The sequence below is a fragment of the Molothrus ater genome, chromosome Z (assembly GCF_012460135.2).
Source record: "Molothrus ater isolate BHLD 08-10-18 breed brown headed cowbird chromosome Z, BPBGC_Mater_1.1, whole genome shotgun sequence".
Taxonomy (NCBI): domain Eukaryota; kingdom Metazoa; phylum Chordata; class Aves; order Passeriformes; family Icteridae; genus Molothrus; species Molothrus ater.
The window spans coordinates 38083710-38101812 of record NC_050511.2 but is presented as its reverse complement, the minus strand read 5'-3'; the positions used below and the strand labels follow the sequence as shown (position 1 = coordinate 38101812).

At 37.4% G+C, this 18103-nt stretch overlaps 1 protein-coding gene across 1 annotated transcript in view; it reads right to left on the bottom strand.

The window, feature by feature from the left end:
• Positions 1-1802: 1802 nt before the first annotated feature.
• DAPK1 (death associated protein kinase 1) overlaps positions 1803-18103 on the bottom strand; it is an 83827-nt gene continuing 67526 nt past the window's right edge. Inside the window, exons 19-26 of the mRNA XM_036402936.2 lie at positions 16567-16644; positions 14559-14781; positions 12034-12222; positions 10044-10241; positions 7656-7794; positions 6237-6357; positions 4756-4944; positions 1803-4194 (exon numbers count right to left, since the gene is read on the bottom strand). Of these exons, the coding sequence (XP_036258829.1) occupies positions 2962-4194; positions 4756-4944; positions 6237-6357; positions 7656-7794; positions 10044-10241; positions 12034-12222; positions 14559-14781; positions 16567-16644 (2370 nt within the window). The 3' untranslated portion in view covers positions 1803-2961. The remainder of the gene's footprint in view (positions 4195-4755; positions 4945-6236; positions 6358-7655; positions 7795-10043; positions 10242-12033; positions 12223-14558; positions 14782-16566; positions 16645-18103) is intronic.

The window sequence follows — 18103 nt, the reverse complement described above, 5'->3', positions numbered from 1 at the left end:
TCTTCTTCAGAAAATTTCTTCAAGATTTGAATCTGAGTGCCAGTAGAATACTTTTCTAAACTGCAAGATAATCTGTAATGTCTCTTGGCCTTGAGCAGCAAACTTCAGAGTTTGTCTATATTATGGATTTTGAAGACAAAATGAAAATTGTCATTCATTGATTTATCCTCAAAATTATGTTTCAGCAGCTCTTCTCTGAAGCTACAAAAATGGTTACTGTCCAGCTTCAGTTATTTCACTGTCAGGAGCTAAGCTCATCATGTTCCTTGCATGTACTATATGTTCTGTACACTTATCACTAAACTCTTTTTACTTTGCAAAGGTCTGCATTTTCTCCATTTATGGAGTGAGTCAGGGCAGGATCTGTGCATCTTTTAACTCAGTTCTAAAAACTGTAGAATGAAGCTCTGCTCCTAGTTGCATTCATAAAATGAAACAAAAGCGAAGCAACAGAAGCGATGTTCATTTGTAACATCTGGCTAGCCTTTTTTTATCCCCAAATTGTCATCTAGGAAACAATTTTTAAAATTTTTTGATCAGTAGCACAGGATTTATAAGAAAGGAATCCAAAGCTATCCTATGACTGTGATTCACTTTCCTGAGCCTATTACCATGAAAACTGTAAATGATGCAATAGGCTGTGACTGCTAGTCAAAGGTTCATCATAGAGTCCACTAAGTAATTTACACTCCCAGGTCTACATTTTACAGTAAATGGAAGCAAGGAACTATGAGACACATGCTGTTGGGAGGGGAAAAACAAAAATAAAGTAAAGGAGTAGTTAATCAGTGTTGGTAAGTTGACCACACATCTCATGTGTGCATAAAGCATCTGGGTAGGTGGGCAATGAGGAAACCTTTTCTGGTAGAAACCTGGGAAGTTTTATGACATGAAAAACACCCCTCCACTTACCAGAATCTGACAGAAGTACTGAACATGTCCGCAGCTGGAAGCTGAAATATGGTAGTGGCCATTAATTGACAGAGGTAAATACAGGCTGTGTAGAGCTGGGCTCTGCACTGGGCCACTTAGAGCAGCAGTGGGAGATGCTGAACGCAGTTTGTCAGAAGCAGAATATCAAAACACAGACAGCTCAGAGTAGGACTGCTCATAAACCATACTTCTTATTGAGGACTAGACTTAAGAGGAATGGTTAACTATAGAGTCTAGCAATAGCTGGGACCTGGGGAAAGATTTAATTAAGCAAGGGTAAAATAGGCAAAGAAAGGCAGGGGAAAACAAGCATTAGCATTTTAAGAAGATCTCACTTAGATCCTTTGCAGCATACATAGGGCAGAGGTATTGTGCAAAGCTACCTGCAGAGTGTGCCACACCAAGGCTGCAGCTATCAGGGAATAATGCTGAGATTTTCAATCAACAGCACCAGCAGAGTTCCTTGTGTGATGAGGGGATATTTAATGTAAAGGACAATTATTGCAGCACAAATTCTAATGCAGTGTCCTCTCTCTCTCTGCAGCACAGCATTATCTGGAGAATTCCTGATGACAGACTCACATTTGCTGTTTTGGTTTCCATTATGAAAAACCACAAAGGAAAAGATATGTAGCAAACTGCTTTGGCTTGCCATTTGTTAAAATGAACGCAGATTCTTCTGCTGTACAGGGACCACCTCTGCAATTAAAAAAAACCCATAAATACTCCTGCAGCATACTAAGAAATTCCCCTGAACTCAAACAGAAGGTTCTAAGAACTTCAGAAGGCAGGCATTGCCTCTCCTCAATTCTGACTGTAAAGAAAAGAAGTTTTGATACCCTTCAGCAACAGAATATGATCAACAAGGATGCAACAAGCAACAGTTTATTTGTAGAAAAATCCTTTAAAATTTACTACAATGTAAGATTAAGGAAAAAATAGTCTTAATATATATACATACAATATATATAAACAAACACATATCGCACCATGAAAATTACATGCTTTTTAGAACAGAGAATGGGTCATATTCCCTCATATCAATTTAAAAGTTATCACTGCAAGAAACCTTGCTTCCTTTTTTTTTATCCCCATCAAAGTTTTCAAGTACAGGAAGTAAGTAATGCAGGATCTAATAGTAGAAAACCTTTGTTATACACAAATTACAACTGACAACTAGACAATATTATTCTGCAGTATCCAACACTTGTATTTTTTGAACTCTATTGTAATGATATGAACTTTTACCTGAGGTGCATGGAAATAACAAAGCATGATAATTGGCAAGTTTAAGAGATTTTCACATTATGATTTGACTGTAATTGAAGTTGATTAGGTATCACACCTATGCCTATAGTACTGGCACAAGAATGCTCTGCGTGAGTCATCACCAATGACTTAGAAGTGCAGGAAAAAATAATAGGCAAGCACCACTTGCAATGATAAGCATGCAGACAATTTAAGTGAAACAGAGGTAGCATGTTCTCGTAACTCCAGCAGGGTCATTCAAATCAACTGCACCCTCCCTCCTGCAAAAGGCACTCACTTTTTCAGCTAAAAACGATGCACTTAAGTTTGGTCAGATTGACCACAAATGGTGGAATTCTCTCATTACAAATATAAAAAGAATTAAGCAGAGGACACAGTGAAAAGGAAAAAAAAAGAATGTAAGAAAGAGACACATAAGGTACTATGTGCTATTCCTCTCCCCCTACCTTTTAATGGGGAGAATTATATAAAACAGTTGCAGTACGTAATCTAAAAGTTAAGACTTTCCAGTTGAAATTGCAGTATTAAGCAGCACATTCTCAATCAGAAATAGTTCTAAACCACCAGAAGTACACCAGTCTTTTTAATAAAGAGCAACAACTCACAGTAAGGAGTAGAAAGTTTACACACAAAAAAAGGTGGTGCCAGAGAAGGATCCTCTGATGCAAAAGCTCATAAATTAGTATGCACTGTAACTTTTATATTGTATCTTTTATCCTTTCTGCGCTTTGAAAGGATATTCATGCAAAACACCTCCTCTTACCGTGACACTACAGAACTAATTGAGTTATAAGATGTGCCACTGTTGCAACTGGAGGCATAAGCCTCTTGACCATTAGCATCTAAATTAATTTTGAATACAGAAGACGCCTTCAGTAAGAAATCTGCTGCATCTCTGCGGCCTAATTCCCTCAGCTTAGACATTAGTGTCCCTACAGTACTGTCAGGTGCATTACTCCATTCCTGCAGAAGGGCATGAACTGGGCTTGAAAGAAAGTAATTTTGTGTTCCATTATTTGTATTGTACTTTGCAACAAGTTCAGGGAGGCCCAGGTTCATGGCAAGAAGGCACCAATCTTTGCCCATTGGATCAGGTGGATCCAAAAGTCGACTTAATTTTCTCCTGGTAAGTAGATTGAGATCAGAAACATGAATATCCATTCCTAGGCTTCCCTGGGAGTAAACATCAAGACACCCAAAACACAGTATACTGCTAAAGCTCTCTTTATATCCCCCCATAGTGTTAGTTAATGATGTCTCCTTTTGACTCTGTGCACGGAAAAAGTCTCTAGGCTGGTAGACCATTACTGGTTCATGATGTTCCCTCAGCTGCTGAGGACTAAGGTAATATTTCCCAGTCAGAAGACCTGGTAAGGTTGTTGCTATTAAGTTATCAATGGTGCTGCACACAGAATCCAGAAGTAAACAGCACTTGATCTTCTCTGTTTCCAGTCCTCTAACTTGAACCTCTATACCCTGCCCATGGTTGACCAGCAGCACTAAAAGCTCAGCTCCACGATTCATAATCTTTGATCCATTTACCCACAGACGTATATCAGCATCTCCCTCTGTGCTCTGCTGATGAATCCACCTGCAGAGATTCACCTGAACTTTATGAAAAATTCCACAAGGAAATGGGGTAAGATGTTCCACAGGAACTATTCTAACACCACCATAAATCAGCACTTCATCCTCCTCATCTGTCCAAGACCTGTGAAGATTGTCAGTCTTTATGAGAGCAGGAATATCCACCATTGCTCCACTGCTAAGGTCCCTTGCACAAATATCCATGGCATCCAAAATCTGTATCAGCTCTTCCACGTCACTATCTGCCACCAGACGCTGGATGTCCTCTATGGTGTACCGACCTCTATAATGGTGGAGAGCTTTTGGGTTCTCCACTGACAGGATTTTTCCAAGGACATTAGAACAGAGCCAGCGAGGATCCAGAAGCACAACATCTTGGACAGTTTCGCTCTGCATAATGTTAATCTGTTTATAAATATGAAAGTTACTGTTTACATCTTGTGAGGTACAAGATGATAGCCCACATTCTCACCTTCCTAACAGACTGACCCGACAATTTGATTAAAACTGCTCACAGGAAAAAAAAAAACAACAGTGCATTTAAATATATGGCAAGTACTCAGAACAAAAACCAGATCTTGTTATTTCCCACTAGTAATGAGATGATTAGAGCCCAACAGCTGGAAAGCCTAGTCATGCCCTGCAAGCTGTTTATGCAAAGGTGTTATCAGTTTCTAGTGGACACAAATAGCAGTGAACACTTCATTGAAGGTGATAATATAGTGATCCTTTCTGGGTATTTTATATAACTATAACAATAAACTGTAATTCTTCCTGTCTCAAAGAGATTATGGTAACAAAATAGAACCACAAGACATAATGATAACAGAAAGCGTTCTCTAGTTCTTATGATGTCTTAAGAGGAAGAGAAAAAAACAAACAACTTTAGACATTTGCTTAAACTCCTAAAGAAATATTCTACCAGAACAGTAAATAAAGAAATGGAATTTAGATAAAAATACTTACTTCTCCTATGCTATGCAACTGCTGTGCAATATGCCGTAGGTCATTTTCACTGGCTAAGGGATTAAGATGTTCCTGTACATCATACACAAACTGCTGCAAGGACATCAGCTGGTTGGGCCCATTAATTTTTCTCCAGGAAGGCAGTGTGGAGATTATTTTTTCACATAGGTGAGTCATAGGTGGGCAAGTCTTAGAAAAGCACAGAAAACATCCACTTGAGAATAGGGGTGCTATTTTTTTTATATTGAGGTCTAATGCATTTATAATGAATATTCAGACTTAAAGAGCTCCGTTTGTGCTGGACCCTTACTCTTTCACCTGGCATTAACTTGCCATAAGATCTATCTACCTTTTCTTAAAAAAATGAATTGCAGAAACTAGTTTTTCACTGAAATAAGGAAATTTTCCAAATATCACCATGAGTTGCCATCATGCATCTGTAAGTTAATGCTTATTTCTGAAATGATGAGAATTTATTTAGAATCTGTACTCATCAATATCTTTACAGGACCAATTTACTTCAAAAGGTGAGACACCAGGGTGCTAAATAAGAAGCAAAAATGGTACTGATGTATTGATTGCCTTAGTCTTCACTGATGCCTTCTTGCTATCCTCAAGCCACAGCCTCCACTTCTTATGCAGTAAAACCCTTCAGATTTCAAGCTAGTGACTATAGCTATAACAAAGCTTTCTTAGAGAAGAAAAGCTTACAAAATCAAGAGACAAAATCAGAAATGTAAAACAGGCTGAATTTTGCATGAATCTAAATATTTTCCTCAACCCACAGAATTAACTCTGTATTACATCTACTTTTAATCAATTACAAAAAATACATTTCAAAAGTAGCTACAGAAAATCTTGTTGGTGTGTAACATGATATTAATCCATTTAGCACAGGCTACAAAAAATTTGACTTGGTGAATGCTTGATTTGACTTGAATTAAAAATGCAGTCAAAAATTAATACCTATTCAGTTTACATATCCATATTTGGAATTATCTTTCTAACAGTTGAGAAAACTGTTCTACTCTGGTGAGTTTTTAAGTGAAAAAACCTATTTTCCAGAAATATATTTATAATAGATTTCTGTTTCTCTATAATACTTTGCTGAGTAAAAAAAAAAAAAAAAACAAAACAAAAAAAAAAAAAAAACCAACAAAAAGGGGGGACCAATGCTGGAATCCAGTCACTGCCAATCAAAAAACAAAATTATGACTCTGAACTGATATCTCAAATTGTTTCCTTTCAACAGAGAGTATTTTGGTCATCTGCTTTGAACAGCTACTATTTTCAAAATGCTGACTCAATCTTTGATGTCAAGGCTTTGTTTATCACAAGACCTGTCAAGCATGCTGTTAGAACATTGGAACAACAGTGGTTTTTGAATGCTTCATTATTCTAAGTTTGAAATTTACAGTAGATCATTACACAAGACGTTCACATTTTGGCTCATCCAACCCAGACTATTAGACACTACTTACAGAAATTATCTGGCTTCTTATTTCTTGCAAGTGATTTCGGAGAAGCTTCATATCTTTAGACCCAGATGCTCCAGCATCCAGGACAAATAACTTTTCTGAAATTTGCAAATCATTTCCAAATCTAAAAAAAAAAAAAATTATTATTAACTTAGCCCCAAATCCAGTTTATTTCTTAATACAATTGTAGTTTGGTCTTAAATTATACTAGAGTTGGAATGATGAAGTTTAAGTAATGATTATACTGAGATATTTTATAAGCACAGACACTATAGTTACTGTGTCATTTTCTTGAAAATAGGCAGAGGTATTGAGAGTAAACTGTTTTCTCTCGGGATGAAGATTGAAAATGTGTAAGAAATATGTAATTGCATCACATGAACTGTAATTACAAACCAAAACATTTTACTAGAGAAGAGACTACAGGAATTTATTTATTTTAAGGTCTTAATGTCTGTTGCTTGCTCTCTTCTCACTTTAAATAGTTCAGTAGTCATTGATGTTGACTGCTCTCTTTCCACCTCCTTTTGAGTTTCCAACCACACAAGCCTGTTTGCCTAGCTCTGGAGAGATTTGCATTTAAAAGGACTCCAGCACCAAAGATGACACACAGGTTTTTTTCTATTGGTTTATTTCAACTTATTAAAATACTGCCTCCCCGCCAACTATTGGCTATTGGCTGGAATTCCTTCATCTGTTTCTTGTACAGCCCAGACAAGTGTCCATACTTGCAGGTACGGATGATTTCTCATACCCAGTGTTTCCTGCTTACATGCTCACTCTGAATATAAGGTATAGTTGCTTTAAACAATAGTATGTTTATGGAAAATTCCTCATTTCCATCTACCATTAGCATGTGCTCCAGACATTTGCTGAGGAATTCTAGAAGTTTCATTAACTTCTGTGTACTTCTTGGCTGACCTTGTCACCCGTGTGACTCCACAATGTCCAGCTTTTTGCAAAGTGTGGGGAGTAAGGCCTCATCTAAGTTTTTTTCATAGGTGTCCTAAATCAGTAAACAGGTAAGGGTAGTTCTCTGGTAAATTTTCCTCTTTTGCATCCAAAGTTTTTAGCTGCAAATGGCCTACTTTTCTGAGATTGGTGCAAAACCTGAGAACCAAGATGTTAGACAGAAAGTTGGGAATGGGTCTTTGGATGTAGCCCAGTGTTTACAGGGTGACACTGCCTACACCACAATTAATTTTGACACCACTTGGCTCATTTTAGCTCACTCAGGGCAGCTTACTCACTGTAATATTAGTAAATGTTTCAATTTTAGCACAACATATGCTTCCTAAACATATTCAAAATATCATATCATATAAGCCATGTAAAAACCTTTTACCTATTCCAATGCATTTTAGTATTTTTCTTTCCAATTAGCATGTTTAAACACTATGTATAAGTATACTTTCCACTTACCTGTTCCTGATTTCTTTCAACAAAGAGATGTCTTTGTCATACCAGAACTCTCCCCCGACAGGCCGAGGCAGATTCACTATGTCAGCATGCGTGGCAACCAAAACAACACGCAGGGGACTTTTCAGCTTTCCACCAAATGCTAGAAGAGAAACAAGAGGACTCCCTCACTACAAGGAATGCCTACGGAGATGGCTGATACTGACCCAGAAAAGCAGAAATACATTTTACCTTCTTCATACCAACCACTTTTGTAGTTATTTACCAACTCTAAGCACAGCCATTAACAGTGTAACTGTTGATGCTCTGGCAATTATCTGCTTATAGGACTGTGTGTTATACATTATCTGCTTATAGGACTGTATAAGGCCCAATTTTAATAGCTAGACAATTTGAATAACATCAGATACATTAATATTGTGTTACTTTATTGGTTTAACAAAAACAGTAATCAGAAGCACTAATGATATAGCTACTAACTACAAACTATGACAGCATGAGGGGAAAAAATTAGAAATAGCAGCTTCATGAAAGGATTTTTGCATAATCTTTGCATAGTCCTTAATATTACAGGTGCAGAATAGAAGATTGTAAGAACACAAAATGTTTACAACATTCATATGTTGATATGAATGCTATTTTGCAGTACTTACACAAACAATGACCTCTCACTTAGGTGAGAGTTAAGTAGGAAAGCCTGGCAGAAGCCATGAAAAAGAATGAGAAAGAAAGATACAAATGGCATGAATGAAGCGACAGTACAGAACACAGAGTTTTCACTCTTTTCTCAAACTCGTATTCCAAAAAATAGAAGACATCATTAAACAATTTTTAGAAGATACAGTACACCCTATCATCCTCTTTTAGCCTTAAAAAAGGTCACATGCTTACATCACTGCTCAGTTCTCATCAACTAAGAGCTACAAAATCTTGAATAAATCATAAAAAGCCCCATTTCCCCAAATCTCTGCATAACACGTCCAGGCAAGTATTTTGTAATTATCTTCTTTTTGTTTTTCTTTTTAATTGGCAGCTAAGGACTTAGACAAAATAACTGAAAAGTAATTCCAAGAGTTTTAACTTTTCTGCACACATCAGTTACTAGATATTACTTGAGAGATTTGTAACAATACAGAGATGGATGGGTACCCAGACTGAGCTGATCACTATAAACACAGATTTAAGTGAAGTACCTAAATAATGCTGATAATCAGATAAGCAAGAAGAAAAAATCAACTGAGACTGAGGAGCAGTGAAAAGCTTTCAGCAGTTGCAAATTAGCTGTATTTGCAGCTTTGTCACCCTTTTCGCAAATTTCTGAGCTTTAACTTTCACAGGTCATTTATTGTTGGTTAGATCCAAATGCTGATATTATTAGCACTGTGATTTTATCTAAAACAGAAAATAAAAAAATGCAGATGCCTGAACTGAAAACCAAGGGTTGGCCTTGGCTCATTGTCTGGCTGAGATAATGCATACAGAAAGAGAGAGAAAATAACTCGTTGCACATTGTTAAGTACTTAACGCATTTGTCTGGTGAATCCCTAGCGTTGCTAAAAATGTCCTTTAGTGCTGAGTTAGATCCACTGGCTGGAATAATCTTTCAGATGACAGAACCAAGACACATGACAGAGGTTGCTTAGTCCAAGAGACTGTAACAGTCTGCAGACCAGTAATCAACTACAAACACAAACATGTTTAAATAAGTTACTGTATATACACCTGGACTACCAGACCTTTTGAGAAAAATATTATTTAAGTTAATTTAAGTTTGCCCACCAAGTAACTTGCAGTAAGCCTGAATATAAAACAAATAAAATTACTTAAAACCTGTGCAAAATTGGAGCATATGTGAAATTTACAAGAAATACTGATTTCTTTGCATCAGCACCAAAAAGTTACCATATCTGAAGTCCAAACAGAACTTTAGTTAAACACATGAAAGTTGCACATACTGAGGGATAACACTGTTCCATAATACTGTTCTGTCCTGTTGTCACTGACAAGACTAATTTATGCTGAAAATATTGTTTATTGGGGCTAGATATAAGAGGAATTTAAGCAAAGTGTCTAAACTTGGTTCTGAATGGTTCCAGCCCTCTGAAACACTATTGATGGCTTATGTGACATAAAACTTCATCTGCCATGTACAGATGTAAATCCCAGTGCCACAAGATATTGCACTGTACTTCATGACATTTTAAATTGAGCTAAGTGGTGTGTGAAATGCTTCTGGCTTCTTCCACGGTTAAAATTCCCTTTTGCCAAGAAACCTAATATCAAGTTTGTTTGCATAAATAGGGATGAAGACACGAAACACGGATGATGTACAGAGTTGCAGAGAAATACAAGAAGCTTGATATCTCTAATACTTAATTAACAAGAACATACCTATTGGCTCCTCAACTGGGACCAATGATTTCAGGAAATTGAGCCAAAAGGTCACTTGGTTTAACTGGATTTCATAAGGCTCCTCAAGGCTAAAAAGCACTATGTGAATAGCAGTGTGATCATTAGCAGCAAAATAATCATAACAGCAGAAGTACACAGGATTCCCAGAGAATTCCCAGATGCTGAAATCCCCAACTCCTGAAAAACAGACAAACATATGAAGAGATCATCAGTAAGCATGAAATATCTTCTGGCCACGAAATACAAGCAAAACATTTAATCTGATTTAAACTGTCACAAACATAAACTATATGCATGTGAGAAAGCAAGGCTGAAAATGCAATCATGGACAAAGGGAACAAGTTTCAGTCAGTTTTAGAGGCTTAGCAGTTGGGCCCTCAAAGTCTGTTCCTCTCTCACACTCCTTCTCTAGGGCATTTAGCCTGATTTCATATGTAAGTACCTGTGCTAAATGCATGCAGTCTTATGCAATTAAATTGAGTTTTGCCTTGAACAACAGCAGCAGATCTTGTAATTGTCTTGAAAACCAAGAATAACGTCTCCCATTCTTTTCCCTGTTCACTTCAAAAAAGCTTAATATTTTTCTTAATTATTCTTTTTAACATGCCACCACTGATTTCAAAAACCACTGAAGAACATTCTAAAAAGAAGCTGCTTTGCTTTACAGAACTGGACTATTCACATTGTGCTGGTAAATCAGGGATGAAGAATCACCATGTTAAGGGTTCCAAGAGTTCCCTGCTTCTTTTTGCCATCTCTAGCTTTGAGTAAGAAAAGTGTTAGTATGTTGCACTTCCCAGATGCACCATCTGATTACGGTGATATCTGCCTCACCTGTACTGCTTCTAATTAAATACATGGTGATTAAGAGGCACCTCAAACTTCTAGAAGGAGAGAAGTCAGAACACTCCAGCCTGTTGTTATGAGTACAGCTACTCAGAGTTCACCTGTGTGTACACTTTGTTCTGTATAGTACAGAACAGAGAAAGAAAACAAAGTCCTTCTGACAGTCCATGGCACTACTCGGTTTCCTTCCCAGAATTTGACTGGGCTTCAAATTATACTGAAGGAAGAAATTAGCCTACACAAAGAACAAGTTTTAGCTACTTGGCAAAGTCTTCAGCATCTAGGATAAAAGTTTTGTCACTGAATTCATTATTATACACTGATAAGCAGGTTTCTGTTTCCAAGGTAAACTCTTGATTAATACTAACTCAGCTTCAAAATTGCAGCTGCTAAAGCATGCAAAACATTTTCCTTATGAAGAAGAGATCTGACCACCAATATAAATCACAATTAATATTGCTGGTGGAGACAATTTGTGTGGTCTCAGAGCCAAAAGCTATGTGTGTACTTACGACACCTTCTGTGATTGACCCCTCTTACTGCTAACTGGCTTCAAGTGCAGAGCAGTTAGTTTCCTTGCAAAAAAAGAAATTAAATCAGAAGCTCCACTCACAATGACTGATGAGCTCCAGGACTTACCAAAAATGCTCCAGTCCTGATACAAAGTGAGAACAGTATGTCCTTTGCATAGCTGGGAATACTGGGAATATACTTAAATGGTGAGGACTAAATGGGACCAGGCTAAATCTGACAAAATCCTCAGATGACCTCTAGTATAGGTGAAGAAGCCTTCATACTATTAGCCACATTGCTGACCTGCTCCTGTCATACCAAATCCCTCTTTTCTACTCTCCCACTTACTCACCTCAGAAATGTATTTCAGTATTTCTACGTAATACTGTAAAGATCTGACATGAGTGATTGAAATGTATATTACAACAGCTACAGCACTTCAGGCAGATTTACTTTCTCAAACAAATTAAATCCCACCAGTGTTGGATTGTCAAACACAGTCACTACTATGCAAAGTCAGACTTTCCCCCCATTTTTCTTTTAAAAAACAAGTTAAATGGCATTAACTGCTTTACAGCATTAAGGCATCCCAGCCCAGGGCTCTTCTTACCATGCAAGCAGGCATTCTGGATGTCAATGGCCTTGGTGGACTGGTCATCAGAAGAGAAGTGAGAGTGATGGGCAGGTGACACGAAAGTTTCTAATACCCCTTTGGTCAGGCCTGGCTCAAACATCATACTGCGGCTTCTCACACTGACATTTTCACAGCCAGGATAAAGATTCGTAATACTTACTGAAACTGGGTCAGGGAAAGGAAAATGAGATTACAAACCATGTGAAAATCACAACAAGATCACTTCAAAACAAGTATGCAAGCCATAAAAGCAGCTTAAAAAGCCGAAAGTGCTCTTCAAAGAAAGGAGATGTCTATGAAGCTGTGGGTGTATACAACTACATTCTTATTCTGAATTATTAAAAGGAGAATATTAGAATGATCCTATAAAGCATTTATGTCCTATGTTCTATGTTGCAAACTATGTCCTAAGTTCTATGTTGCAAACTATGTCCTAAGTTCTATGCTGCAAAATATGCTGCTTTTAATTTTTTTTATTTCATTTATTTTAGCTAAAGGCTACAGTTTCATTGCGTGACTTATTATTGGCATGGAAATGTCCCATATTCATATTATTGCTTCCTGTAAGTAATGATAAAAAATATCACGGTGTAACAAGTGTCACTGGGGTGGTGGAGGAGAAAAGCAGGCCCTTAACCCAAATGATTTTACTAATAAGCAAATTTTAAGTTCCTTGTTTATTCAGCTTCCCAGAGTGCAAATGAGAAACAAAAGGGCTTTTTAACTGACATGCACCATCTAGTGGATAAAGATTTCTTTCCTCCACTAGTTGGCAATTTCTAATATTTGGGTTTTACAATAGAAAGAGGTTACCAGTTAGCTGTCAAACTAAACTTCCATGTTTGACCTCCTAGGATAATATTTTAAATCTTTCGGCTGTTGTAAATAAATACTTAGTGAATTCACACACTTATTTTTACAGAATTTAAACAAACACATAAACAAACAAATCTTATATCAACAAGTATAGACCAAATTGTGCTGATTTAAATATTTATCTGATTATGTCACTCAGTGTAGAATATAATTTACATGCTATATAATGATTTACATCCCAAAAGAACGTATACTGAAAGAAGCAAAACCCAAACTTCCAAATACTAAAATAACTCCATAGTAGCTTTGTATGTATACAACAGCATGTCTTTCTGGCTTTATATCTAGGTAAGCTCTTTTGAAGGGCTTCAAATTCACCTTTATTTTTACATTGATTTGCCAGTGTGACTGGCAGTCTTTCTGATTTTATGATGGTGTGAGCAACATAAAACCTCTTCTTTGGTTCTGTTACCAACCAACACAAAAAAACCTTCCTGTACTGCCTCTAGGAACTGATGTTCCTTGAGCAATTTATCACCCTTTGTATGACACAGTAAATTAAGATAAATAAATCAAGAACTTTTGATTGATTAATTTAATCAAGTTCTTTTTTCTGTTGTCACAGGTGTGAGGCCCTTGTGTTAAGTAATCATCAAATGTAGTAACAATCTCTGTGGCATGGGTCTTGCCTTTTTAAGCCACTTTGTGAATGCCCTATATCTTCCTCAGGTGAATAGAGAGAAAGTAGAGATGAAAACTACTACTAGCAGTGTTCTAATATTACTTAAAAATCATGAACAAAATCCAAACCTGCAAGTATTATCCAAAGGGTTTTTTTTTTTTTTTTTAAAGGCAACCCTGGCCTCATCTAAAACTTACACAGTAAGACCACTTCTAAACATCAATTTAAACTTGAGCTCCTCAACATGCTTAGCTTGCTTGTGTAGGCTCCCAGTGTTAGAAAAGGGACCTGGACGTGGTCTATCCACTGTCCGTCCCCCTGTGGGTTCTTCAAAAACTATGCACAGGCTTAAGTGTAAACCTAGCTAGTTCCTCTACACCTTCTAGCTCTTCCCACTTTGCACAGGCCAGGTGGTGCTACATGAGCAATCTATTCCCTAGTATTTGTAAACATTTACTTCAGTTTGGAAAACTTCCATTTCCAGCTTGTTTGAAGATGATTTTAGACACCACTAACTGGTAATCTAATTCAAACCTGTATCATAGGGAAAAACACTCCAAGGCATCAGAAGCAGTTCTGAAACCTGTTACTACTTAAAAATCACATAGAGATGCAGCAATTGTTCCAATTTTGCAGTGTTTATTGAAGTTCCTCCAGCAGAAAGGAAGCTAGTAGTGATGTTTGCAGCCTAGGACTTTTTGTGACAAATAAATAGCAGTGTTTACAAGTCCTGTCCTCTGCTGTACAAGTTCACTTATGCAGCATGTAAGAAAAAAAAAACCCTTTAACTACTCATGTATCCTTCACACTTGCTGGTCCTCTTCCTCTTACTTTAGGTACAAACCTATGCACAGAGAAGTCAGTCCCTTCTCCCTTTTCATTTTGTTTCTTACATGATTAGGCTGTCCTGTCTTCTGCAGTGCAGCCAACAGCTTCTTCTTAGGAGCTTTCAGAATAAGAGGAAACTGTTTTCTCATACAGGCATTATGGCTCAAGACCATACCTGAAGGTTTGGAAGACAAAGGTGATGGGGGAAATCTGCTTGAGTTTGTGGAGGAGAGCCTAGGCCTACGTCTTCGGAAAAAGCTTCGTATCAGGCCGCATTTGAGGGACTCCACCAGAGTGGTTTTCCCAGTGCCAGAATATCCAAACAACTTCAATTTGATCCGGGGTTGTGGATTCTGTGTGTGCCTCAGCTGCTGGATAAAAATCCCCCGGTAGGCATCCTAAAATTCAACACAAAGAAGAAATCAGAATGTGTGGCAGGGAACTTCTGCCTCCCAACAAACTCAGCATGGGGTTTAGATACACTTTCTTGCCAGACTGCTGTTCATCTGGTTCATCATGCAAGCAGCCAGCTACTGAACAGGCAGACAGGAGAGCTTAATGCTCACTCTCAAGAGCTGCCTTGACGTTTCATGAAAATCCCATGTCTTCAGGCTTCCAGTGAATGGAATTATTTTGATCTCCAATGGAGAGGGCAAAGGTGTCAAAACTAGTCTCTTTCAGTGCCCATTCTCCTAACCCACCAGTCTCAGAAGGCTAACCAATATATATGTTCTTATGGAATACACATGCAGCACTCAAGAATTTTGCTGTGACAGCTATCACCTGAACCATCCAACAACTCAATGTGCATTTCTTCTTTTCTTTACATCAACTTTTTCAGTGCTTCTGATGTTTGGGTGAATTTCAAGGAAACAGGGAGGAAGCAGGAAAGTGTGAGGGCAAAGGAACTAGATTAATCTTTCCTTTCTTCATTCCCCCATTTGGAGCTGAGAGAGAGGCTCTGTTGTTCTGCATTTGCACCTAATTTAGATGTAGGATGAGCCCCCCGTAATGATAAGCATGCAGCAACTGAGCTGAGAAATTGGACAGAAACAGTAGTGCATGCAAGTTTGTTCCTTCCTCACCAGCACACATTTCTTTAGTAAGTTAGTAATTTTCCCCATATATAGAGACAGGCCTTCAGTGATGTTATGTTCCACAATCAAGAAGAGGGTTACAGTTGACTAATATTTCTTTCAAACGAGATCTAGCTGACCTTCTTCCTTTGTTCTAGATCAATTTGTATTATTTGCATATTTACATTATGAATAAATCATTAATTTATCTGCCTGCAAGCAGACACAAATAAGAGTTTGGTGTGGGGATGTAACAATGCAAAATGGAGCCTATTATGACAACTTTACCAAAGCTGTTGTTGCAAAGGAAGTCTGAACTTTGCACTTTCTTACATCTTCACACACATATAGTTTATATTCCTAGGAAGTATAGATTTGCTGGCAGGCCTAAAGGACATGATTCTACTTCTACCTTGGCAATACATTATGTGTACCATCTTCTATTAGCAATAGAAATGGTAATTTATTTCAGTTTCTCCAATCACAGACTCATCTTTGTAATTATAACAGGATTATTTTAATTGGCCTGGCTCTTGCCTGCAATCTCCAGGCAAGTAGGCTCTGGAACCTTCCCAGCATGAGTGATGCTGCCTATCTGACTAATCAATGTGTATCAGATGTGTCAGACATGCTGCCTTACAACAAGCCCAGATCATCTTTTTGTTCTAGTTAGCAAGACATTTGGATATTCAGAAACTGAAGAATTAAAAGATGACATTGAGAACTTATGCAACTCTTTCACATGGTATTGGTATTTTTGTAAGGGACACAAACCTCCCATTCTTCATAACCTTTATCTAAGTGAAATGGTGATGGCAAGGAGATAAGTCATCCTGGGGGATGTGATAATCTTAATAGCTTATTTTCTACTAAATACCTTAGATGCTTTGCCAGGCACTGTCAGACACTGATAGATATAAATCAGTGGTGCATACTTGCTCAGTCAGCTGCTTGAGTATGTACATATTTGCTTTAATTGAGGGCATAATTTCAAATTAAAAATATAAAAAGGAAAAAGAAAAAATACAGCATTGCAGCAAGGAATTTTGCAACAGCTTTTAGAACAGCTTTGATGAAAACCTGACTTAAAATTCATGTATTCCCAACCTTTTTAAGTCTTGCAAGCAGACCGGCTACATGTTCATGCTGCTCTGCTCTGGCAAGATCTTCTGCTGTCTTCCCATCCTGTTAAAACACAAATTATTAGCAGCAGTTCCTCCTTCATTTTCTTTTACAAATGGGCATCTGGATGCTACTGTAACAAGATACTTTGAATTCAGAATCTGAGAGCAAAGTCAACACTCCTCCCCCCGAATTCCATCTCTCTTCTCAGCAATTAGAGAATTATAGTGATTTCTAGATATTGCCCACTGAATAGATTTAAAAGGTCACAAAGAAGGGACACATCAGCATATTGACTCACATGAATAGCAGGTGAATATTTGTTTACCAATGAATAAAGACTGACAGTGGCATATCAGCCATTGGAGGATTCCAGAAAGCAAGAAAACTTGTAAGGGATGCAGTTTAAATTGCATCAGCAAGTCTCAAAGGAGAAGCAAAGCTGCCTTCAGTATTCTGGTCTTGCCATTTAGTTACCTATGTTTCACAGATCAGCAGTTTAATATTAAAAAGACTAAAAGAAAAATTGCCCACTACTTTGATTCTTACAGCTATTTTATGCTATTCTATTGTTTTAAATTTTGGTAAGAGGTAATTTAGGGGTACTTTGCTTATTTCACTATCTCAGATAAGAGAATTAGAAAATACATCCACAAGTAAAATAGCAAGTTATTTTCCTATTCAAGCTTTCCTGAAAAGTACAGAGTTTCTACACAATGGTGTAGCAATAGGTAAGAAAAACTGACATATAAAAAGGGCTTGGTTACAGGACCCATGAAAGTGTATTTTGTGCCTACTAGTAAATTTCATTACAATTGCTGACTGGCTTCCTATATTGCAAATCAGACAGCCTGAAAGAGCTGATCCTGAGTTCAAATCACATTTGCAAGCATCTGTATCCAAAACTTTTAATCATTGACAATTTCGAAGTTGGTTTAGAAACTTCCATGAGGAGAATCCAACAACACGGTGCCAGTTAACATATGAGCACAACAGATGTTTTGGGGCAATTTTCAAACATTTGAAATTGTTGTATACTCCAGGAGGGGGAGATTTTCTAAGGTCACTTAATACCATCCATGAAATCAAATAAAAAATAGACTAGTTCCAAAATGGGCTTTAACCCAGGAAGAAGGCAAGGAATTAATAATACAGCCCAGTTACTTAATGGTGTTGGAAAATTTAGCTCCTCAGGAACAGCATACTGAGAGAAAAAAAAAAAGGCCATTAATTCTACTGCACTGGCTCAGAAAGAGCTGTTAATAAACTTTTCAGAACAGTTTAACAGCCTTCTAGCAAACCAATGCAAAACTGAAATATTAAAATTACAACATGCAAGCTCCTTTAGTCGTCTCTTCCTTTTTCCTTTTCTCTGCCACCATGCTGCTGGAATAATGGATGGTTACATATATTCAGTGTACTGCTCCTGATAGATTTAGTATCAGCACTATTTATTTTGTTATGTCCTTCAAACTAACCTAAACCGAAGAGACAAAATGTACTTTTACCATGGAAGGACAGT